Source organism: Idiotropiscis lumnitzeri, chromosome 8 (genome assembly GCF_059441095.1).
Source record: "Idiotropiscis lumnitzeri isolate Australia: NSW breed Sydney's pygmy pipehorse chromosome 8, RoL_Ilum_1.0, whole genome shotgun sequence".
Classification (NCBI taxonomy): Eukaryota; Metazoa; Chordata; class Actinopteri; order Syngnathiformes; family Syngnathidae; genus Idiotropiscis; species Idiotropiscis lumnitzeri.
In genome coordinates this window covers 14,080,459-14,106,574 of record NC_142398.1, presented here as the reverse complement: position 1 = coordinate 14,106,574, position 26,116 = coordinate 14,080,459, and the positions used below count along the sequence as shown (strand labels likewise).

General features: G+C 40.8%; 1 protein-coding gene across 4 annotated transcripts; it reads right to left on the bottom strand.

The window, feature by feature from the left end:
• Nucleotides 1–400: 400 nt before the first annotated feature.
• Nucleotides 401–25,351, bottom strand: kdm4c (lysine (K)-specific demethylase 4C). 4 transcript variants are annotated; one of them, XM_088302424.1, is made up of 22 exons: nt 25,204–25,351; nt 22,955–23,121; nt 22,700–22,875; nt 22,066–22,180; nt 21,571–21,764; nt 20,220–20,269; nt 19,805–19,908; nt 19,411–19,548; nt 18,551–18,744; nt 18,221–18,447; nt 16,138–18,101; nt 15,941–16,052; nt 14,851–15,041; nt 13,454–13,697; nt 10,535–10,611; nt 10,058–10,113; nt 9,825–9,933; nt 4,356–4,550; nt 3,742–3,912; nt 2,918–3,037; nt 2,269–2,361; nt 401–1,415 (listed from the first exon to the last, which is right to left on the bottom strand). In XM_088302424.1, exons 2-22 carry the CDS (start codon nt 23,096–23,098, stop codon nt 1,248–1,250), a joined length of 4,842 nt encoding a protein of 1,613 aa, XP_088158550.1. In that variant the 5' UTR covers nt 23,099–23,121; nt 25,204–25,351; the 3' UTR covers nt 401–1,247. The 4 variants fall into 4 exon arrangements, with proteins under 4 accessions (XP_088158550.1, XP_088158552.1, XP_088158551.1 ...); XM_088302426.1 differs by having other exon boundaries at nt 2,284–2,361; XM_088302425.1 differs by having other exon boundaries at nt 16,147–18,101.
• Nucleotides 25,352–26,116: the final 765 nt, after the last annotated feature.

Here is a 26,116-nt window from a genome sequence, read left to right as displayed (position 1 = left end):
AAGTGAGCAAAATGGACACTCCCTGTGATGGATAAAAATGGATGGATTTTGTTACTTAATTCATATTCCACAAAAACAACATTAACCAGAATTCTATGACTAGACTAGTGGGGGCACATTGAACATTTTTGACGGGACTTCCCCTTTAAAAATATGATTGCAAGAAGTAAATATTACATGAGTTGCGATATTACAAATGCTGGCCTGGTCGGATTAATGAACAGAATGTGTCATCTACGATGCCCAAATGACCCACTCACTTATTGTCCTCTTCTTTTTTTCTGTACAAATGTGAAAGTCTTCAACGGCTGTGAGTTAATGCGCTGATCAAGAAGGTAAAAAAGTTTTTCCTTGCCCTGCTATCACCTTGGTTCAAGTTCCCAAAAAAATGGCACATTCATTGGCAATTAAAAAAACATTTTATTTTGCTTTCCTTACAGCAGTTAGCAATAGTTCAACTATAGCAAGCACAAAAATAAATACAAATTTAAATAATTTCAACAGTGAATTTCATTCAACGGAGTAGCATTTCACGTTTAATCAGGCACACGCACGCATGGCTTCCTGTCTGTCAAGAACAATCACTGTGTTTTGTTTTTTTTAATTCATAATCTCAATGCGCATGTATTTTCATCATGATCAAATCGGCACGGAACCATTAAAGCATATTGAAGTGACTAACGAGCAGAGAGGAAGCCATGGTGGCGCAGCTAGGCGACAGTGTTAAACATGCAGGGGGGGGGGGAGACGGTGACGCACGAGGGAAAAACTACAAGCAAGGTGCAGAAATGATCAAAATCAAAACTTCAAAATAGCAGACCTCCAAAAACCTACCATGGGCAAGCTGTTTAGGAAAACCGTTTTACATTTCTCATGTAAAAAGAAAAACTTGTGTGACAAATGGAAAGTCACAGTACGCTTGTTGTTTTTTTTCTCCCTGACGGATGTGAAAGCACAAGGAGGCAACTGAGGAGATGAAATCCTCAAGTAACCCTTTCCGTGAAGTCCAACTGGCCAATCACAACGCTCCTCGAACAATCATTGATGTAGAATTTACAAATGTATTTGTGAAAGTCCAGAGAAGTCAACCCCCCCCCCCTCTCTCTCTCTCTTTCTGCCCCCATCGCTGGTCACAAGGAAATCATTTACAGTCCAAAAAATATCATCGCAAGCACACACGCTAAACACTCACACTGTATGCTTCCACTGTGACCTCAGTGCATTCATTTGTCTCTGTCAGGCCCCCGTCACTTTTCTTTCCCTTTGTGTAGCTCCCATGTGCTTTTGGCAGTGGCACGGAGGTCCGGCAGGGCCACATAGTCCTTTTGGAAGCGAGAATTAGGAGTTCGCTGACGTTTCCTCTCCCCTTGCGTGGTGAAGAAGGCGTCCTGGAAACGCATACTGGAGGCTGTGGACTGGCAATGGAAGATATGCAAAGGAAGCTTTAATTAACCTGTCATGTCTTCAAACAAAAAAATACAGTGGAACCTCTGAGGTCAAACACAGTCTGCTCCTCAACTGCGAGAATTCATTTTCCCCAACGGAAATAACAAATGAAACATACTATGCATTTTTTTTTTTTCATATTTCAAAAACGGGTGCCAGCTGCCTGATAACTTGACATGTCGGTCTCATGCAAGTGAGTAACTCTTGCCTGCCGCATATACAATGGTAGGCTGGCTGTTGTTACTATGACGACTGGAGGTGGAGCTATGGGAGTGAATAATGCAAGTGGCTTTTAATAGTGAAAATGGAGCAGAGAATTTGGAAAATAAGCAGGCCAAAGTCATGCATGCATGTGTCAGTGCATGCGCTCTCTGTGACAGTCGAGAGTCGTTGCACCATTCACTGTGTTTTTTTTTTTGTGACAATTAATTTACAAATTTACTATTAATTGACTTTTGAGCTAATTTACAATAACTTTCAAAAAATCTGTCTTATTTGCAATGATGTGCAAAGATATGTTAACTTATTTTGTGGAGAATATTCTTGGATAATTCTAAATTTCTATTGACAGTCCTACAATCAACATAAAATAAGTATTTGTGTATTTTTAAAAAAAGGGTACTGAACAACCAAAATGAAGCAGAGGTTTTTATTTTTTTGCAATGGGAAAATCTCATTCTATTACTTTGCAATGTTGATTGGAACTTGATTAATTGTTCTAGTTCCAATTGTAACTGAGGAGGAGTCAAAACTAAAACTGTATTGTGATTGACGCCACAGGTTCAACTGCATGATGTCACACAGTGGAAGTATAATACTTACAAGTCGGCGCTTCACCTTTTTAGGCAGGTCTTCGTCCAATGTATAGACGTCATCCCTTTTTGCCAGCACCTGAGAACCGTCCTCAAACTCCACCTGACACACACAAGCCGATGCACACAAATAACGAAGCAGTCATTCAGTGGTGACCGAGTGAGAGGTGAAAAAGAAAAATGTGGCACTGAAAAGAAAAGTCCTTAAACTAACTTCTTTGAACGGATCTCAACTTATGTGAGCGAGTGCGTCACGGATGCATTAGTGCAGAGCTAACGTTTGACGCCCAGCTGGACTAAATAAAGCTTTAAGTGGGGGGCCGCATGACTCTGAGCCTGGTGAATATTTCAGCGAGTTTGAATAATGCACGTCGTCACATCCTTCTCATCCTCGGCTCTCTCTTCCCATCAGCGCTCGCTAGCACGGTGGCTTTAGCACTTTCACTTCTAGCTGCAGCGTCTGGTGTCTTTTCTCTCCCTACAGCTATTCTCACATGGACCTGAAAACGTTGACGGAGTCACGATGGCACCGATGTCGAGGGAGTTCAACTAGTTCGCAGGCACTCCCTCGACTCCATGCGAGACACAACTTTTGCATTTGCGGAGGACGAAAGAGGAGGAAGGTAAGTGTGTTAGTGGGTCACTTGTGTGCATCATACCTGACACATGTAGGACACGTTGGATCCCAAATATTTGGCACCATAGAAGAGTCCATCGGGCCACTTCACCTGAACGGCTTCACCGACTTCAGGAGGACCCAAGTTGGCACAATCCCTGCTCTAAAAATACAGACAAGTACCAGTCAGTCTCTGCGAGTGCACGCTATAAGATGCACGAACATTTGACTGAAAAGGGGCGCATGTGTGAGATGTTCGGGGTTAGACGGGCGTGAGAATTCACTACAATTGTCCATTTCAATCCTTTACGCAATGGAACCTGTAGTGGAAATTTCAAGTCAAATGTCTAGCAATAACCTCCTAAAGTCAAACACAATTTCAGAGTTCAAATCCCCTCAGAATTTTTAAGGTTGGATTAACAATCCAGGCCAGCTGCCCAGTTCCGATCTAATGCTGATTTTTGTCCAAGTACATGAAAATTGATTTTCAATTTTTTTTTTTTTTTTTTTTTTAAATAGCACTGAACTTGACAAGTATCAACAATATAAAAACAACAAAAATACATGGATAACAAATATTAAGCATTACATGGCTTACTCTTCATTGATTTAAATGATCAATAACCTTCAAACTACTGCATTGGACAGTTGGCAAATTATTTCCCGTATTTAATGACAGACACCGCTTATGTAGCTTTCAATGGAGGTTTTTTTTCCCCCCAACCCCTGTTCCTAATCGGAGGCTACATGCAACCAGAGATCTCCTGCGAGATGTCTCCCTTTATTATTTTTGGGAGAATCATCTATAGATTTGTAGCAAGAGCAAGTGAATCTTTCCGATGTGGACTTAATTAAGCACATCCTCACCACGATGTCCTCTGGGTAGGTATCATTGGAGAAGGAGCCGTCATCAAACATGACCTCGTAGAACATCTGGGAGGTGATCTGCGTGACCTTGGAGCTGTAGTAGCGCAGGTTCTTATGCTTGGAGATGACTGTCTGGCCAAGCGAGATGGACGCTTGTGACGCCCGCTGTTTCTAATAAAGAAGGAACAAAAAGAAGCGATTAGTGGAAATCATTTATAAATCAAAAAGTTAGGTTCGATAACGCTACTATTCTACTCATTTGCATTTAAGGGATCGACACTAGTTTTCATTTAAGTTACAGTAAGCCAAAAAATGACATTGTTCTTGGTGTCCATTTGAGTGAAATGATCCTCAGAGATAAATCACATGAAAATGAATTCAGTGTAAATATTTTTGAATTTCCCTTCAATTGCCCCCCCAAAAAAAAAATCTGAATTTTTAAAGCTGACCAATTCTATATTATTCTTACATTTTCACTCCCTTTAGCTATCATAAACCAATATCCCGATGCGTTTCCCCATTTAATGTTAACAGTTGATCAGGCTACTGAATGAGGTTTGCGTTGCCACGCCCGTGATAAACGAGCAGCAAGTAACAGCTGTCCGACAACTTACAGCCGAAGAGCTCCGCGACTGGTGTCTATGGCAGGTGATTGACACCACATACGGCCAATCGTCAGGCTCCATGACAACCCCAGCGGCATGGCCACAGGTCACATGAAAAGAAGTGGGACACCGGCCACACGAGCACTGGATGCACGCACCTGCCTGCCGCTTTCCCGCCCAGCGCTTACGACAATAGATGCACTTCTGTGAACACACACAGACCACAGCACGCTGTCAACACCAGACTGTGACTCAAACAGACCAGATCTTTATTTATCGTATATGCCATGAAAAGAGAACAGGCACAAGGTCACACAATAAAAAAAAAATAGTCCTAACTCAGCGTCAAATTTTAAGTAACGTGCTCAAGTCTGAGGCCACCTGAAAATTTTTTCAAGACATGTTTCAATAGGAGTACTACTGACTGCAACATAATGCTAAACATATATAATAGACTTCGACAACACCTTGTGGAGGGGGGAGCAAATGACAAAGGACTAAGGAAATTTGCACTTTGAATATTTACCAAAATAAAATTATGAAAATGTCAAATATTTTTGTGCTTTCCAGACAGAATGTGAATAAAAAAAAGAAAATCATTTGGCGAGATTCATAATTTGGTGGCCCAGGACTGTTGCATCTTACTATATTAAAATTGTTTTTAAATTATTAATAACACGTGTATGACCAAGATACAAATTAATGCGTGCAGGGGAATGTTTGTATGTTACAATGATCAAAATCTGAATGTGTTCCTCCAAACAAGACAGATTTTTTTTTTTTTGGCAAAACAAACCTAAGTTGGATCATTGATGGTACTTTCTACAAACCTGACTGACAGTCAAACGGAACATAACTTATTCTTAAATTAAATTCAGCTTACACAACTGGAGCAAAACATCTCCTCGGTTTTATCTGAAACTCTTGTCATTGGTTCCTTGTGTTGCACCTAAACATAATCAACAATGCGGTCTTCGGGTTGGTCTTAAATGCCTGCTTTGCATTTCAGTCCAGAGTGCTCAAGAATGAGCAACAGAAACAACAAATTAAAAGACAATAAAATGAGTCAGCTTGCGGTCGTGCCTCGAATCGCTCACGTCATTTTAAACCACAGCGTACATAAACAAATAGAGGAGAAGTGAGTCAAGCGGCAATGCTGTCCACACAAACGTCTTGTTCCAGCGTTACAATCGAAGGAAAGCCCCAAATAAGAGCAATCAGATGACATCATCTGCGGTCACCGCAACCATCCGGCACAGGAATGTTTATGCACACAAACGCTGCCACCGTGCAGATGCGCACAAACACACTCGCACCTACTGGCAACATTCGTACACCAAACAGCCCATCAAGTCCAAACCCGTCGCTATGGTAGTTTCCGCTCTTCTCCAATCATCCGCTCTCCCACTACGGGGGGAAAAAATGACGACATCCTGCCAATAGCCTGACTGGCTGCGTCTGTTCATATGCATCCCTTCTCAGTCCATTTCTTTCACGACCAACTACAAGCCGTGGTTGCTGCGCCTTGAGCTGCATTTTCATATCCCGTGTAATTACTCATTAATTAATTTATTTCCAAAGAACCCTTATATATATATGCATGTGTTGACAATAAATTAAAAATACCTGATATACACTTGAAGTCCGTGGAGTTGAGGCGCCAAATGGGAATTAACTCATTCACACCCAGCCCAGTAAAAAAAAAAATGGATTTTGACGTATTTATCCGTCAATGGTATTGAATGAGTTAACTGGCGAGTAAATATGTAAATGTGGCTTCTCTAATGATGCATCACGTCACTTGATTGAATTGATGAAGTTACACGATCAGGGTCAATGTTCTGCATGCCAGTAGATAAAACAGGACAAGGAAACGCAAACTCTGAACATGATGCAGAAAAAATTTGTTGAACATTCGTCACAATAGCTCCAATAGGAAATAATGCAATTACGATAAATCTGGACAGCACGCCGAGTGAGTGGTGAGCACAGTTGGCAGATTTTTGCCAGTTTTTTTTTGTTTTTAACCACACATTACAACACAGGACAAAGATAATGATCGCAAACACATAACACACAAATAAGAAAAATATATACTTAGCATATTTTGCTCTCTATTTTATCAAATTAAATACTAATTCACATTTTTATTGTTTCAAGCATTAAGAGACCAAAAAAAGAAGCCATTCCATTCATTGTAAATGTCTTTCATTAATCTTCCAATTCAATTTTCATCTGATAATAACTAGCCAGAACTAAATCCCGTTTCCGCGGGCAGTTTGCAAACCTGCATAACAGTGATGGCGACGTCTGTGTTTTAACGCCGTTTCGACGCTTTCGGTTGCCCTGATGTTTCTACCATGGAACACTTGGGAGCGCACGGCAATTGCTAAATAAAGTTTGGAGTGATGGAATTGGAAATGGAAGAAGCCAACAAACGCGACTAAGTTAAAAGAAATCGATCACTAATTATTTGGGGGAAGCCAGAACCTGCATAAAAGCCATCATATATCATAATTTAACTCGTCCCAAATTCAATCTATCCACCAATCATACATGATATTGCGCAACCGGAAGAAAGTACTATATATGCGGAGTTGAAAGGAATTTGTCATGCTATAATAATATAACAATGCATGATATTGTTCTTCTCGTCATCATTCAAGAGTGTTGATTTCAGGTAACCATTCCAGCCAGCCAGGCGACCTTTGCCTTCTAGCCATCATCTGAGGATCAAAAGGTGCTACATCCCGAAAGAAGACCCGAAAAAAACCTCTCTTTGTAAACGGTAGACCAAAAAGCTTTTCTGAATGTTTTGAACAAAAGCTTCACCTTTCTGCGTTTTTCTTACCGAAGCGCCACATCTATTACTGAACAGAAGGCCGTCCGCTTCGTGTTTGCTTGATGACTAACTTGGCCTACATTTCCCGAGGCCTTTTCCCACACCTCCTCCATTATGGACGGCTGTGTGCTAATGCGCTGAAGTGCCGGCCGGAGCGTCTCGTTTACCTATTGAAGCCAGCGTGACAAGATGGTGACTGGCGTGCAACCAATGACGTGCCTTGTAAGAGGCCGTATTTGTCTCGGAGCAGCTGTGTATCGGCGCGAAGTAATTGTTGGAAAAACAATGTGCATGAGACCTCAAAGTTGTGTGAGAACATTAACATCTAATGTTTGTGCCTTCACAGAGGAGCCTAACCCACTTTGCGCAATGCCTGCGCCCTCTCTGGGGTGTATTCGGGTGGTTGTGTTGAGTCATGCGTTAAGAACATTCCCACAGTAAATTATGGATGTGTGCGGGTTCGCTCCTGTGAGTGTGTGTGTTGTGTTTGAGTAAATTATGAATGTGGTGGGGCGCTACAGGGGCAACGGGTCCAGTGCTGGCCTCAAAATCCATGGGAGGATTTAGAATGAACAGACTCAACAAAAGAAAGGTATAACATCGATAATTTGACAAGATTTAATGATGAAACGGTATGTCGTGATGTGGCCTTAAAAGAACAGATTCCTGTTGATGTGATACATGCTTGTCGTCGCTTTTGCGCTCAAAACGGGGCATTGGTATTTGCGGCAAATGTTGATACTGACTGTACAGTTCCTTTGTTGTTGTTTTGTTTTTCCATTGAATCATGGTCGAACCACTGTGCATTAAGTCTGGAAATTAAGCAGCCTTCACATTCCCGTGTTCAAGTCTCCAAGCTCCACTTTGGAGAAATATGAAAAATCATGTTTTTTCTTTTTTTTCCCAGTCTAAAGTGACCACAGACTAGAGGAATCTTCATCTTCATATGCATTGTGTTTCCGAAGACAGCATCTGCAGCAACAAATTTCTGCGCATAGATGCGAAAGTAGCTAAACATTGGTTCCGGGTGCCGCAAAAAATTAACAAAACCAAAAAAAATTACCCCAAAAAGTTTTAGGAATGCATTTTTATTTTTACCAATTTTTGTGGTTGACACAAAACTGAGTTGATCGACTTTTTCCTAAATCAAGTGTTATGCTCTTTATTTTGGAGTCAAGTGTTTCCAGTTGGTCCAAAGTACTGCAGCTCGTCCCCTAGGAGGGTGCACATAATTCCTTGAATAATAATAATTCATAATTAATTTTAGCTTCCCTTCTGGTCGCCTGTACACTAAAGTTCACTTTACAAATTTTTTATTTGTTTTGAAATCCTCAAATGACCTCACCCCACCTTACCTCTCTGAGCTTCTCCACCCCTTCACACCTGCCCGGTGCCTCCGGTCAGTGGACCAGATGCTATTGGAGCTACCGACGACGAAGCGTAGGCTCAGAAGGGATTGTGCTTTTTCTGTTGCCAGTCCCTCCCTTTGAAATGATCGCCCATTAAATGTTAAGCGAGCCCCCTCTCTGTCCATTTTTTAAAACAGGTCTTAAAACACATTTTTATTATTTGGCTTTCGACTCAGCATGAGACTGTGCATTGTTTTATGTTGTCTGCTGTGTTTGTGTTTTTAATTTGTTTTCACTGTCTTTGTTATTGCATGACTTGTATGATTTTTATCCATGTGGAGCACTTTGTATGCACCAATCGTTGTTTGAATGTTCTCTTTAAATTATGATTAGTTGAGTTTGAATCACGTGGCATTGTGAACACAGTAAGCGTTAGTGCTACCATTGCTGTTCTCTTTTTAGCAACCACCTAAAATGAGTAGACAATGCTTAATTAATTAATTTCTTAATTGAAAGCATTTTATAATTTTTTTCAGAATAATTTTAATAAATAAAAAGGTAAAGAGTGAGCAAATGTATCAGTATTATTGCCAACTAAAGTTGTTTGTGAATAAACAAAATTAAACTGCTTTACTCCGATAATATTTTTCATCTACTAATAAACAAAAGCTTCACACTATAGAGTTATTATTTGTATAGCAAAACATGTCCAGTGATCTTCCTGCCTTCTGCGAGCCAATCTCATTACGTTCCATTATTGAATGTATTCATGTGAACAGAGATTCAGCATGCTCTTTTGTTTTTGTTTTTTAATTGCACAATTGCACTTACAACCTTAAAATGATCTTTATATACGATAACTCTCCCTTCTGAGACTCTAATCCAAGCCGAAATGAGCAGGCAGGGTTCATCTTGGTTATCCACTTGAACTGAGGAAGGACCTCACCACTTCTTTTCTTTGTGTTGAGCTATCATGCCGCCTGGAGCGCAGGGCTAACTACGGTGGCAACATGTCAAGTCAGTTGAGACACACTGCGGCTCTCTCATTAAGCAAACACACATACACCCGCAGCAAATGCAAGCGCACCCACACACACTTACGGACATTTGCACTAACACAAGCCACGCTCGCACCCACCAGTGGTTAATTATCTCGCTTTGATTGCGGGCATGTTCGTCTCACGTCGTTAATTGGAGCTGTGAACACTTCATTAATTAAACCAAGCCTGTCCTTAAGGACCTGGGGAATTCCAGCGCTCGGTTCGTGTATGCGAGTGAGAGCCTCACCAGTTTGTATCGCTGCATGGGGATCCTACTCGTGTCAATTGGACCCCGCTTGGCTTCGTTGGTGAACCTCGCCTCCGGCAGTGCGACTGCACACATGATGTGGGCCCATCTACGCACAACACAAACAAATTAATACACTGGTATGATTAAGACACTTGAACACTTATTGTGTCCGTGCTCGGGGATCAGAGATCAGTTTGCGGAGCTAATCACAGAACCAAAGCTCGTCTCACTTGTCATTTTGGGTTTTCTTCAGTGCTCCGCCTCTGAGGTTACACAAATAGCATTCCTGAGGAAACATTAAGAGAGAGGAGAAAGCAAAAGAAGGTTTTAACCAGGCTGCTTTCAAGTGTGGCTCGTCGGGGGGTTTACCATGCTGAAAAGGATGTTTCACTTTCAAAAGGGAAAGAGTTAGCTTCTTTTCTTCAGCTCATATCAAAAAAGGTGCACTCGCAGTGATTTAAGGCTTATTTTGTCAGGTAGCACACAGAATAAACACCTCGCAACATCTCTGTGAAAAGAAAGGCTAGCATGATGACAAGAGGTTTAGAAATCTCAAGTGAAAAAATAAAATGGCTAAAAAAAAAACACTGTGTCAACAAAGTGTTGCTGTTAGCTCATTTACTGCCATTGACGGCTAAAGACGTCAAAGATCCTTTTTTTTTTTTTTTTTTAACTCGGCTGGTAGGTAATGAGTTAAACACACTTACTGCTGTGAAGATGCCCTCCGCACAGCGATCACAGGACCATTGGGCGCTGGCGTCATCTGCTGCAACGCCATAGCAACCTAAACAAAGTGTTAAAAAAATTATTTTATCTGCTGCAACGCCATAGCAACCTAAACAAAGTGTTAAAAAAATTATTTTAAAAAATGTGCTCCAAAATATACAACCCATGCGATATTTACTGAGTCAATATTCCTGTGAAAGAGGCTGTAGAGCTGTTATATATAATTTCTCGGGATTTCCCGAAAGACTCTCCTCAATTTGCACTTGGCTAAGGACAAACAATGTCACGCCACAAAGTTGAATATAAGGCTTCCAGACAGCTAAATTCCCTCCAATGTTTTTAGAACACGACACTCAGGAGAAGGCCGTTGGGAAGCAGCAATAACGCCAACTAATCTGCCTTTGTAATGCCCTTATGGCCCTTTTCTTTTTTCCGTGTCCGCACTTTCTTTTGCTCCTGACTAACTCACTTTTCTGTTTCCAAGTGGAGAATGGAGGGGGAAAACTCTTTAAAAGCAGAGTTGGGTGAGTCTTTTACAAAGGACTAAGCACTTGTTAGGGAATAGGAAATCAATTGCCAGACACACTGACAGAACAAAATAAGACATTGTTTCCCTAAGACTTTGAACAGGTATTGCTCTATGCAGGGGGGGGGGGGCAAAGCATGGTAGCCTCAGGGGGATTGTGGCTCGATGGCATTTAATTGAGAGAATGTTGGTGCAAGTTAAGCCAACTTTATGTGGTCATTTTGCATTAGAATAACAGCTTCATGCTCATGTTGGACGGTAAATTGATCCGATTCTATAATGATACTCTACAAAACTCCACTTGTAATTATATACTTCCACATTAGGGGCTAAATTTTCATATCTGTGTGGTTTGACACTACACATTGTTCATTATTTGTTCAAGTGTTTTTATTGTTTTAAGATATTAGGATATTAATTGGATAACTGAATGTTTAAGGCAGGCGTGGGCAAACTACGGCCCGGGGGCCACAAGCGGACCATTAAATGTTTTAATCCGGCCCGCCGAACTTGAAAAAAATTAAATGAATCAACCTTGTTAATGTTTTATTTTCTAAATACTGTGGTTTTTCAAAGACATATATATTATTGTAATGCTTTTGTTCATTTTCATTTAAAATTAAATGTATTTTTTTCCTTTGTGATGAGGTGAGGTTACCGAAACACACCATCCATCTGTTCCTGGTCCGGCCCCCTCTGTCAAATTTTCATTGTGGCCCGCCAATCAAAAGGTTTGCCCACCCCTTGGTTTAAGGGTTACTTAACACACTTAAACACATTAAGGTTTTGTGATGAAGTGAAAAAGGGAGCTGAAAGGAAAGGGTTCATGCAATTTAATTTATTTCTTATGGGTGATTTTCATTTTTTTTTTTAATAACTAATTAAGGTTTAACCAGTGTCCTAGAATAGTGTTGTCAAACGCTAATTAAAGAGGTTCTTGGATCGATCTAAACCTTTCTGTCCCCTTGTCGGTTGTCTGATATATTGTGATTTACATATCAGAGCTCTTTGCATGACAAGACTACACGCCGATGTGTCTCCCAACCCCAAACGCCAACCCGCAGCGGCATGCGGGACAGAGATTATGCTTCCTTTTGTGCAGTTGGGTCTTTCTAAACCATATGGCAGGGCTGATTGACAGCAAAAAACAAACAATATGAAAGCAGCCACTTTGTGCGAATGTTGTTTTCTTTCATTTTTTTATCAATGTCCTTGGTTAGACATAACAGAACAAATGTGTCATGAAACAAAATCAGTGCTGGTGGTCGAAAAGAAGAAATATTTTGAATACAAAAATGTAAGCAAATGTGATTCTATTCCAAGCAAGAATCTCCTTCAAATTCAACCACAAGAGAGGATTTGGACATTCACGTTAGGAGGGAGGCTTTTCGTAAGAAAGTTTGTGTATGACTGTATGTCTCTGTTCTTTTGCTGGGCTATCCATCACCAAACCATGCATAACATTCAGTCTCACCTCTCTTTCCTTCCCGGAGATCAAATAACAACAGAGAGCGAAAGATGCTTCAACTCGTCCTTGCCGATGGTCTTGAAAGCAAACTTGTGGTTTTGTCATCAGTCTCGAATGACGCAGAATACAGTCCCACACTTTAACCGCGCGCATGTGGAGCAACTTAACATGTGTAGAATACACAGAGTGCAGTGGTGAGCTACACACAGACACACCGCATAAGTAACACCTACACCCTCCAGGATAAAACATGAAGGGATCAACACTAGTTGGCACGGCAGGGATTGAAAGCGACTTAAGGATAAGCTGTGTCATTTTTTTAGGTAAGGGGGATTCGAGGCCGAGGACCAACATTTATGGGTCTTAAAAGTGTGTGCGTGTGTGTGTGTGCGCTTGCACTGATCAAATAAGAGCTTAAGATTTTGGAAGAATGTGTGTGGATTCGAGGACGAATTGGGATGGCAGTTAAAGTGCATGAATGAAGGATTTGAATAATGTACTGTTCCTTGTGTCTATGTTTCAACATCGGGTACAGAGAGACTCGGGGGGTCTCCCACAGAGCGTGCGAAGGCTTCTGGATCTGACTTGGAGCTTTTGGGCAGGAAGCACGGGAGGCGCAGACAGAGGATGCAACCTCGTTCCGTTGACTAGGGAAATAATATACTTTTAATCCTCAGAGCGGGGGTGGAATTTTGAGAAGAAATGATTCAGAGCTTAAACCCACTGACCCTCTAAGCAGCAGAAGATGGAGAAACCAAATAACAATGTGTCCAAGTAGAGTAGGTGGCAAACACACTAAGTCTTGAAACTTTTAACTGTATTCAAAGCACCAGAGTTTACCTGAGAATTTCCAGTGTCATTCTTCGAGTTACATTATCGAAATAGGAGAATACTGCACATACATACTTGCATGTACTTGTAGGCAACATCCCTGGCAGGAGAGCAGAGGGGAGGTGCCATCGTCCTGCAGCAGAGGATTGGTGGGAGTTGGTGGGCAGTTTTGCTCTCTGAAGGAAAAGCAGATTTCTGGTATCAGGGGCTTGGATTTCCTCGGACCCCGGTAACGATGCGCAGAATCCTCCTTGGAAGACGAAGATTCTGATGTGTCTTCTACTGTTTTTGTGCAACCGTCCTCTGCTTTGTCTTCTCCCTAGGATAAAAAAAAAAAACAGTATGAAACAACCTTAGGAGTGGTGGATCATGAACTATTTCCCTCTATTTTTATAGTAAAATGTTATTTTAGCAAATGGCAATAATGGGAACAATTATAAGATCACGAAAATGTGATTGTCACTGATGTGATGACTAAGATGCAAATTATGATTCAGACAGCCACCATTTGAGTTGTAGCATGTTATATGGATAAATCCTAATTCATTAATTCTTCATCAACAAAGGCTTGACAAAAATTTGATTGGCATGAATCGTGTCAACAAGTGATCTAACAGGTTGGTTCTAATTAGAATTGACATAATTGACAAAGTGGCTTCCACTCTAATATCGGCATGCCTGAATTCCTCCATGAAATGCGTCATCCACACAAAACCTCAAATAAAGGCGTGATCTGGAGCCAACAGGTAGCTATAATTTCCCTTGCTACCTTTTGTCATCCATTAATTTTTGACACATTCATACAATTATTTCTTGATCATGGTAAACACAATATTTCGCTATATAAATACAGTAATACATCCCAAAAAATATATTTTATATGTAATATTATAATACATATTGCATTGGAATATATTTGTGATCAAATGGTTGAAAGAAAAATTTGCATTTTGACAAATTAACAGCCTTTTCACAAATAAATGCCTGATGCCTTCTACAGTTGAATAGATAAACCCTCAATACGGTGTGCCAATTCATGACGTCTTTTTTGCAAGCTCAAGTTTGAGGAGAGGAAGCAAACGCTTTATTTTGGTCTATTTAATACTACTAAAAAAAAGTTTCTTATGGGCTCCAATGAGCTGTGAGTCGATAATTAGTGAGTTAGTCATTACAACATAAAAATATACACCTATGCTTTAAAAAGGGCGAAAATCGATTAAAGAGGATATAGAACTTCCTCTGTAAAATAAAACCCTTCCGAATGGGGTTTGGGGGGGTGGGGACCATTCAGTTTGACACAAAGTGATCTCTGGGTATTGATTCTGCTATGATCAGCTAAGTGAATACAAGTCAGAGAGCAGCTATATTTAAGGTGTGTTAATGCATAGTGGCCATCTTGCAATCAATGCGCATGATAATGGACAGACATGCACACAAATCATGAGTAAATTTTGAGCTCACCACCCGCTCACCTGATAGTAGGGCATAAAGAGTGTGCATACAGCACAATGCGGCTCCATGGTGGCGGCATGAGCATTGTATTCCCTCTCCGCTGTGAAGCAGCTCTTCCTGTTTTGCCACAGGTAGATCAGCGGCCTCGCCCACGCTTCTATCTCAGGCTCATCATCCTCATCTGCGAGGCTTAATTCAGGGGGCTCTAGATCTGGGCACATGGATATTGATCATTGTGTGAGTATTTGGCTATTAAGTTTCAGACAGCGACTTCGTTTTGTTATATATAAAAAAAAAAAAAAGTCTAAACAGTTTTTCTGCTAAATAACAAGCCATCACTTTTGCTGCTGACAAATATGTCCAGACAAGAACCTGTATGAGAAAGAAAATGACAAACAGCTTCCAATGTCATCATAAAACAGGCTTGTCAGTTGTGGTAATTTCAGAGTAAAAAATAAAAAATAAAAAAAAGTCGCGCGGGTATAAACAGAGACGACGGCGGCTAAATGATTAATTCTTCAACACTAACATGGAGATGAGGGATGATATTGAGTGCATATGTGCATTCACGGTTATCATCTCGGGCCCTTCGGCTTCCAAACCATGGAAACAAATGGAGTATATATCACAAGGGTATTTTATTATAATGGGACATAGAAGTAAATCTTTTTTTGCTTAATGCACACATTGACGTCAGAGGGATCATTTGGGGAGACATAAATGTGAAAAATGGGGAGAGGCAAGCAGGGAAATGGTTCAGAGGTTGTAAAAAGCAACACAAATGCTACCTGGCATTACTTTGATTTCTTGTTCACCGCATTAAGACAAAGGCTGTTCGCAACTGAGGTAATTTTCTTGATAGCCTCACTACCTAAACAAAGGAAATGACGTGCGCCATTATGTTGTTGATGTTGAATAATCATTTTGGGTCATCAAATCCAACTTGTCTTCCGGCTCACTGCAATGAACCAAAGGAGCCAAATGATCATGGTTTCTGGTTTGGTACCACATGCTATTCAACACAAACCACACATTAAGAGTGAGACGAGCTTCTTGGCTTACATGCCGCTGCAAAACCTCTCCATGAACTTTACGTGTGAGCATACTGACCATCGTCACTGACGGCCTGATGTTTGACCGCAGTGGGTACAGCCCTGGCAGTGGGTTTCCTCAGTGGGTGACGCCAGCTCTTTGTGGTCCTCTTGACTGACAAAGCAGGGTACTGGCGGGAGTGAGAAGGTGGATGGCAATCAGTAGATGTACACATTTTGTGTCAGAGGACTTAAAAAGGTTGCTAAAACACTCACAGCACAAACCTCCCCTGGTTCCAAGCCTGATTCATCACACTCGTAGTTGCATGGATCACTTTCCTCCGCGTCAGATGAGTCACTGCTGCTCTCGTCGCTGGCGCTGCTTTGCTGCTCATCATCCTCATCGGACTCGTCTTCCTCCATATCAGACGTCCCACCCTGCTCGCCTTCTCCCATCACCGAAGGTAACACAGCACCTACAGAAGACCGTATCCGTCTTCCTAGCTCGCCGCTCGGTGAGAGGGCCCCGTCGGATTCCCCTTCATCTCCACAGAACTCCGCATCCTCTGCGGCAGTGACTGACAGTAGTGAGGTGGGCTCCAGCTGAGCCCAAGTTAGAGGTCCGGCGTCCGATTCTTGGCTCTCACGCAATTCTTCTTCGGTGTCCTCCAGATGTGTGACCTCTTTGCACTGGGGTTCAGTCCACACAGCGTATGGTATGGGGTCATGGGTGAAGTCGCAGGAAGGTTCCGGTTGGAGGTTTTGGATGAGCACAGCAGGGCCCTCTGTGTTGAAGTTCGTCCAAATGCTGCTGGAGTCATATTTAGGCTCTGTGTGTGGGCTCGGGGATGTACAGTGTGAACCAGAGTCAAGTTCTAATTCGGGGTAATGGTGCTTTGCGACATAGGGTGACGAGGGATTATTGTTTGGGGTGCCAGGCTCATGCGGGCCAACGCTGGTTTGACTTAATGTAATGTCTGTTGGATCTTGGTTTTTGGAGTGACTACTCGTTGCTAACGCGGCTAAAGTGGAATGTTGCTCTATTAGGGGTGCAACGCTTTGTGCTAGCTGGTGGGAGACCTCCTTCTCTCCAATATTTCCAACCACCGTCTGCTTTTCAGCACCACTTTCAGACATTAAAAGACCTTCGTGAACACAATCAGATGTTTTATGAATTTCAATACCGGATAGATGAGCCAGATCAGTTTCTAACCTTGGAATTGCTGTGCTGTGAAAATTATCTGCAGAATCCAAATGCCAGTGATGGATTGGTTCTGCATGAGAAGATTCTTTGGAGATCTGTAAATTAGTCTCTTCCTGTTTAACGCCATGGGAGGATGGAGAACCTCCTGGCATCTCCCGCTGGAGCACCGGTGCAAACTGGTGCGAGTACGAGCAAGATTTTGAGGTGTCAGGTAGCCCATCGTCAGCTGGGGTAAGGGAGGGCATCTCTTGGGTCAGTACAGGGGGTAGAGAACTGACTCCAAATGCGTCTGCTGGCTCTGGAGTGAGGTGTGGCATATCCACGGCACTCCTTTGTAGCAAAGGGGGGGAAATACTTTGCTCACAACTGTTGTTTTCTAACACACAGTCATGGCTCGGTGTGGGCGGAGGGTCACATGATGTGCAACAACCTCCCTCTGCTGGCTTAGGTTCTGAATCATCATCTACTTCTGTAGTGCTTTGTGAGTGGATATGTTTTTGGTCTAAAGTGATTGCTAACTCTGGATTAACAGTTGTGTCGGCACAAATTCCAGATGCTTTGTCCATGTTGTCGTTGGTGTTTGGTTCCGGGCTTGAAGTGTCTCCTGTACTCAATAAATTTGTTGTCTGAGCATCGGAAGCAAGCGGACACAAGCCCGTCTCTGTCTCAGTGGAGGTGCTTGTTGTGTGGTAAGAGGATGCGAGTGTGGTGCTCTCCATAGGAGGGTCCCTGGTAGAACAGTCCTGAGAATTTAAGAGGTCTTGAGGTTCCGAGGGTGGCGTGTTCGTTGCTAGGTGCATTTGAGATGGCTCAAACCAATCTCTGAGTCCTTCAGAAGTCCTGTGATTGATCTCAGGCTTTGGGGGGACTTGAGTGTCACTATGAGTGTCAGTTTCTGCCTTCAGATCGTGCTTTGCTGAGGAGGCCGGGGACGGACTGGAACTGGACTGGGAGTTTGGGAGCTCCAGGTTAGAGAAACCAAAAGTGTTGCCCTCTACTCGGTTTACCTTGACTACACACATCTGCCTGCAGCGACCTGTAGATGTAAAGTTGGTTGCACAAAATTAATCTGTAATAATGTCAACACATCGCTGGGAAACTGTGATAAATTTTGGTGTGATAAACTCAAAATTGAAAACATCTAGAAAGTCTTACCAGAAAGTTGAAGAGAGTTGTGGCTTTGTCTCGTCTCCCTTCTTCCATGTTTCTCCTCCTCTGCCTTTTCTGATTTGCAGGGCGATTCCTCTGCCGGCCGTCGCACTTTCGGCCCAGGCGGACAACACAGGCCTTTCCTCTTGCTATTGCACAGAGAACTGTCATCGAGGTCAACAGGTTCCTCTGTGGTTCGGAGACGTTTTAAGCGCATTCGAGAGTGGCCGCCACTGTTTGAGCAATCAAAACAACATGTAAGAGGAGAGACAGGAGGGAAAAAAAATACAGCATCACACAAATACCAAAAGTAACCAGTGAAAAAGAGAACAATACCTTTTATTGGCGGATTTTGTCCTGCAGCGCCGATGTAACCAGCTTTGCAACTCGGGTGTTGTGCTGGGAGTAGCCAGTGTGTGGTCGATGGGCGCAGAATCTTTGCCAAGCATCCAGTTGGCATAGCGGTCGGGCTGAAATCTCTTTACAAAAGGCTCCATTGATATTTTGACCATATCCTTACTGCAAGTACACTACAGGTGTGGAAAGAAGGAAATACATTAATTTTGCTTCATATAAGAGAAAAAAAACCTCTCAAACTAGTGCAGCATTTTTCTGCATTACACCATAATAGCTCTTTTTTTTTTTCAAACTCCATTTCACCTAACATAAATAAAGACTGTTTCTGCAACAAGAGATTCTTTGTTGTTGGCTTAAATAAACAAATGCAAACAACTGTACTGAGGAACAAAAAAAGATCATTTCAGAAACGGATGCAGGCTGTTCAATCATAATAAAAGTTCACCTCCCCAAAAACATGGTTGTGCCTCTACTTACAATTTAAACCATGTATATAGCACAAACTATGATATGAAAATATTATATTTATTTTAAGCTCATCTTCGAACATTCCTCTTACAAAATATCCACTCAGCAGAGCAAAAACATTATGCAATGAGAACTCCCCGTAACTTTCCTTACAAAGGAAAAAAAAACATCATCTCTCAGTTGAGCATATAATGTTAACATGTTTAAAAATATATTACAAAATTATTTAATTAATTAATTTTTTTTTTTAAAAAAACAATTGACAACTAGCAAGGTTTTGGTACCATTTTGTGGCATCTTAGGGCATTGAATAAAGCACAAAAGAAATCTAACAACTGCAGTTCAATGGTAATCGTAGCAGATTTTGATACCTGTGTGGCATTTTTTCCATATTCTATCCACCGTATAGTTGCAAAGTTGGTCGACTCAGCACAATTGAAACCATGATTGAAGCCGGCGTGATAGCCGTAGGGGAAGGTGATCATGAACTCTCCAGCCTCCTGCGTTATCTGAAAGTTTGAAATTGGGAGTAGGAAATAGTAAGAGGTGTGCAAAAAAAAAAAAAAACTAATACTTTTTCTTTTTAATGAAAATTGAAAGGAAATGATACATACAATATGAATGAAAATAAAACCAATGCCGATATCTGCACTCTGCCAAAATAGGCACGGCTAATTTCATGGGCAAGAAAAGCTGTTTTTTAAAATTCCAAAACAATAATAATTTTAATGGCAACAAAGGAGTGGTAAGGAGAGTAATTTTCACCTTATCAAAGGGAATGCCATACTTCTTCAGCACAAAGGGTGAGATTAGCGTCATCTTGTGACGGAGAAACGCTTCACATCCCTTGAAGCTATTTGGAAAGAAACCTGATAACACACACACAAACCCACACAGGCTTAAAATTAAAAGACTAAGAGCTTTACTTGAAAAAAATGCTGTGCCAGTTTTTAAAATACATTTTAAATTGACATTTGGATTTCAGAGCAGTTACCACTTGTTCATTTTTTTTAATTTTAATATCAATTTATCACTTTTCAAAATGAACCAAAATACACGCATTGCAATTTTGACACGACAGTTTTTTTCTATTGTTTAAAGGTAGTCAAACTGTTATTCAGTCTTCACTTAATTATCTAAGATGCGTAACCTATAAAGTAGGATTCAAATAAAAATTTACCAGTGGCCAAACGTTCCAGTCTCTTCCCATGCTCAGGGGGAATGGCATACCTATCAGGCAAAAGACAGACAGAGAATCAATTGTGAATTTAAAAAAAACACGAAATATTTGACACATTTTTAGAGCATGCGCGATAGACAGTAGAAAAGGAGAAAGACTGCCATCTAGTGGAAAGTGGAGAAAATTGTTTATAGTTGTGTTGGATATCTGTCGTCATGTCATCTTAACAGAAGTGACACAGGAAACTCAGTCAAGACATCATGGGATAGTGTAAAAGGAGCGCTTGTGAGGCGAGCATCTTTAACTGCCCCCCATCCTGAGATGATGCAGCGTGGGTGTGTGTATGTGCGTACGTGCCCAAGTCACACAGATCTCTCCACAGTTGTAGAGCCTATAGTGCTAATGAGCCGAACTCCCTCCGGGCCCCAGAAAGAGAGACATGCTGACAAAGATTTTTGGTTTTTTTTAATTCTTCCTCAACCACCACGTGCAATCTTTTCTTGAGCATTTACTTCATCATACAAAACCATGTCTCTTTAAAACCTGCAGAAAAACGTAGACATGCGCAGTGTTCCCGCTAAACATTATCTATAATTTAGGTTTAAATGTTACATGAGTATAATTAAATGACTAGTTAAATTAATGCTCAAGAAGTCACATTTGATTGCTAGTTAGAGATTGTATTGTATTGTTTATTGATGTTGTATTTTGCAGTGATGTAGAAATGCCGTGCATCATATCTAATGTACCTAAACGTCACTTTTTGCAGGGGAGCGACCTAAATATTATTAAAAAAAAAAAAAAACAGGATCGCATATACATCCAAGCAAGTTCTATGATGGTGGATTATTAAAATAAAATACCATAAATATATAACAGGGAAAGTCACAAGTGAAATGATCATTACTTACAAAACCTTCCGACACACAATGACCCAATGTTTCTGCCTGAGCAAAGAGCAGCGGCCTGATCAATAGTTATTTAGAACATTGTATCAACCTAACCTAAGCTGCATTGGCCTTTTGTAGTTTGATTAGTGGCTCTATTTGAATTTAATGGCGTACTTTTATTTACTTGACAGAATTAAACAAGCATTTGCTGCGTTAAAATAATCGCTTTGAAAGATCAATAAGAAAAGAAAAGAAAAAAGAAAAATATAACGAGCATTGTGGCTACCCCCAAAGGCTTTAAGTAAGTGGTTGGGCAAATTGAAGTGGGCTACATTTTGTTGTTAGGGTTGGAAAAGTGTCCACTTGGTTGTAAAGTGTGTGGTAATGCTGAACGAGAGGCATTCTTTTGTACGGCGTGTTTTTTAATTTGTCCATCCACTGCAAATAAAACACACACTAACCAGGACTTGGGCTCGCCAAAGTGAAGGTAGTTGATGCTGTAGAGGTCCATATCTTCTGTGTGCCAAGAGAAAGTCGTTTTCCACATGCCAAAGTAGAGATATGGAGTGTTGACACCCTGGATTGACACACCGCAGTCCTCCTCGATGACATCCAAAATTGAGTTCAGGTGCCCAATGTTCCATTCCTCCACATCCTACAAGATTCAACACAGTGGAAATTGAAAATAAAAAATGCAAAAATTGTTTGATTTTAGGGGTGTGCATGTCCACAAAAAAAATTATTTGATATGGTTCTCGATATGTGATCGATTTGAAAGTGGACCGATTCGGTTTGATTCGACACAGTGGGATTACGATTCGATGTGATACGGCTCACTTCAAGAGTGTATGATGACTTTTATGTTGTCATTTAAATACATTTAAATGAACTCATCAGTACTGTAAATGTGCCAATGTGGGATTACTACATTTCTATTTCCAAATAATTTCGCCTACCTCATCGTAGAGACTGCCGCCGACATCAGCACCATATATGGGCGAAACAAACGTGAGGTTCTTCCAGTACTTCCGTTCGAGATCTTCATAGTTCAGGTAACGAGGCGTACAGTACCTGTGGGGGGGGGAATACTTTAACTGACAACACAATGATCACAGAATAAAAAACTCACCTCAGGAAGCTTTGTTGAAAACACTTTGATAAATAAAATCATTACATTTACTTATGCTATTAATGACAAACTGATAAGAAAATCATTAAAAGTGGTAGCAAATTGCTGCACCAATTATATTATTATACGGTGCAAGAATTATTATTTTATCCCTCAAGTTTATTTCGAGTTTGTCCTCATTAAGCTTATGGGTGAGTTGGTGCTGCACAGCCATGACTGGTTGCCAACCAATCGCAGGGCACATGCAGACAAACAATCATTTAGACTCACATTCATTGCTATGGGAAATTTGAAGTCTTCTGTGAAACTAACAAAAACACATGCAGCCATGCAGGCGAGACAAATGCTTCAGTGCCTTGCTCAAGGGCTCCTCAGAAGTACTCAGAGAGCAGGCTAGCATCTCTCTATCAACTACGTGCAATGAATACAATAAATGTGAACAAGCTTGTCAGTTTTCTCACATGTCGCTGTTGGCGAGTCGCCTGAACTCCTGCACACTGAGTGGCTTCTTCTGAATGTTGTACTGAGTGAAAAGGCCTGACTGGCCGGCCACCATCTGCTGAATGGGAGCGTCGATCATCAAATCGTCTATGTCGTCATAGGTACGACGAGGCTTCCAGCCTTTAGGAGGAATCACCTGGAGGAGGGAAAAAAAAAAGAGAATGATGGACGATTGTTTTTGGGGAGAAGAAAAGGAAACGGGCAAGTTTTCATACCTTGGCCAGACCTGCGCGCTGCGCACCCTGAGACTCCATATAAACTAGATACTTGTTGAAGTCCTTGAATTCCTCCATTGTGGGCCTGAAGGTCATTATCTTGCAGTTGGGGTTTGCAGGGGTGCACACCTCTGCTCCCGCCATCCTGACGCCTCATCAGATGCAAGCTAGGGTTAAAAAAATACAACATAAAAACATTACAGGCGGAACGTTCCAAAAGTCGACTATGGGGTTAAGAAAATAAATGTCTCACAAACCAAAACTTGGGAGTTCCAAACATTTATTAACTCCACAATATTGTTTTTCCTTTTTTTTCACGAAGCAGTGTTTAACTAGAACGTTGACACTGTAAAATACTTCTGCAACTTGCAGCACTTTAATAGTTGAATGCCTAAATCTTTGCACATTACTTTTCTTGCACTAACTATACTGCTACAGCCAAATTTAAAAACACAGACCCTTTTTTTAAAAAAATGCTTAATTTATAAAATATTTTTATGTACACTTGCTAGGCCCTCCTTTTTGTATGAGGAAATGTTAAGATTTGAAAACAAGATAAACTTGAACATCTAACAGTAATAAAAAAGTAAATTTCGTTTTAACATGATGAACCTATTTAAAAAAAACAACATCCCTGTCAGCTGTTGGAAAAGGCAGATGAGTAAACACTCGGTAAAATTAAGATTAGAGAAAATCTAAAACTTTGCTATTTTACTCAAAACCTTATTAAAAATTAAATCCAATAAAAACTGTCACCAGTCACAACATTATCTGCTTCAAGATCCAGTATAGGAATCGTATGTAGCCTTTTCAAATTAATAATGCTAAATTCTCAAGGAGGAGAACTTGCATTGCTCAACCAAGCATTGCTTGTAAAAATTTAGATTTGCTTGGTTTTAAATGACAGGTCCATCAACACATTTCCTTATTATTATTTAATGATACAAGGTATGGTACAGATGTAAATGGTTAAGGTACATATAAGTAAAAAAAACAATCTGCAAATATCGACCATTTGGCAGATTATTTTGGCTATTTTAAGCAATATGCAACATCAATGTTGTTGACATTTACCATCCAGATATTCTCAGGAATTATGAAATACAAAAATTATTTGCACACCAAGCCTTCGGTGCATGACTGGACAAGAGCTTCCTTCACTTGATGAGGTACATATGCACTATTCATTTTCACCAGCAGGGGACAGTAGAGATTCCAATAAAGTGGATTGATGCCTCAAATCCTCTCATGCCAAACCGGACCCTCTCGGATTTGTTCCATCCGCCCACCCCACTCCCAAAAGTGAATTCAATTCCACCATAAACAAAGAAACGCAATGTGCCCGCTTGCAACTTCTGTGGATTTTAGACGTACATCCACTCATGTCGCCTAGTCATGACTAGACGCTCTTATCTAACACATATTCAAGATGAACTGAACGATCGCTCTGGAATGAGATTAACTGTTGCTACATTTTGTTTACATTGCTCGCCATTGTCCCACTCCTAACGTGGTAACCTCCATAAAGCGTGCATCACGTCAGTCGACACATCAGTAATAAAAAAAGCCCATTAGTTAACATCATGGCACGTAACTAAATTACATTTCTCTGTAAAGTTCTGTTTATTATTCAGCACTGACCAAGTGTAAACGACACGACTCATCTTTGTTGTCTGCTCAGCTAGCTGACTAGCTACATTTTGTTTTGATTCCTAGCAATGGCTGAGGCAAACAGCTCAGCTCGCTAGCTCATAAAATAACTATTTTGCTTCATTTTAAAACACTCGTTCACCGCGGAAGACTCAGCAGGAATTGCATGGCCATAAATATACAATTAAACAGACAAACAAGATCCAATCACTCATTCTCCGAACTTGTGAGAACAACCGAGCTGGGATTTAAATGTCCCACCATCCAAGGTGGCTACACACATACATAGGCCCACAACTACTACTCTTTGCGACTGTGTGAACTGTCTGCAAGGAATTCCATTTGAAATCCTCGTGACATAAACACTATTGCAATTATTGCCAAAGTATTCCAGTAAACGAGCGGACAAAGAGAGGCTCACAATGAGAGAAGCCCGCTGGCATAAACGCGTGCCAACTTATCTTGCTAGCCAGGCTAGCTATTAGCTGCTTGGAGCAAAGGAGTCACGAAACGCACGAAGCCGGCGGAAATTGAAAGACTTGGATCGCCAAGACGGTCATCTGCGAGGCCTAACGGGGAGTGTTAAGAATATGCATTACCGTGAATTCGGAAAAAGCCAGCCGCGATATTGATTTCCCCTTCCTATAGTTCGGCCCAGCTGATTCACATGACAACTGCTCCTGCTGCTCCGTACCGCGCGTGCACCGTATTCCGGTGTTACGTCGTTGTCGACAAAAGTAAAAAGCCTATTGGGAGCGCGCAAATTCAGACTCCTTGTAATTTTTGTGATGCATGTTTTACAATTTTTAGCGTTGTTAACCCCTGGTCACAATATGTAGACGCACAAATGCGAGGAACAAAATCATCTTTAAACACGACCTCTCCATGTCAGAGGCTCAATTGGGAAAGATTAAATAACTGAAAATAATTAGAATATAATTATATTTTTCCCAATACTTGATTGAAAACTCTTTGCCTGAGTAAGTCTTCTTAAATAATTTACTCATCAAGTGCATGTTTACAATTTCATCTTAAAATATGCAAATTTTAGAACCATTTTATTAGAACGTTTTTAAATTGATCACGTGTTGCAATAACTGAAATATCATTCATATTTTACCCTGCATTCATCGTGCGTTGAATAGCTGTGTAAATCCATTCTCAAGGACAGGGATGAGCAACGTATTTATATATTAAGTATTTATATAATAATCTAGAAATGTTTCCTTAATTTTAGTCAGTTAAATGTAGTTATTGGTGTTTCTATTCGTTTATCTACAGTTATAATTACATTTGAAGTTTTTTTTAACTATTGTCAATTATTAAATAAATACTTAAGGATAAATTATACAACTGATTAACAAATTATTAAAGAACCCGCCTTTAGTAAGGAACACCTGAACCTTATGGACAATGTCAATCAAAATAATTACTTCCACACCGTAGCAATTAATTTGGCTGAGAAGTCAATGCTTATCATACCATCCACAGTCATTGTTTCATGAAATAAAA

Bases quoted from the DNA above. Each gene is read 5' to 3' on its own strand.
- kdm4c (XM_088302424.1), bottom strand. From the start codon at position 23,098: ATGGCGGGAGCAGAGGTGTGCACCCCTGCAAACCCCAACTGCAAGATA. The intron at 22,876-22,954 runs GTATGAAAACTT...TCCCTCCTCCAG, and splicing joins AGCGCGCAGGTCTGGCCAAG to GTGATTCCTCCTAAAGGCTG. The intron at 9,934-10,057 runs GTGAGACGAGCT...TGTTGTGCGTAG, and splicing joins AAGAAAACCCAAAATGACAA to ATGGGCCCACATCATGTGTG.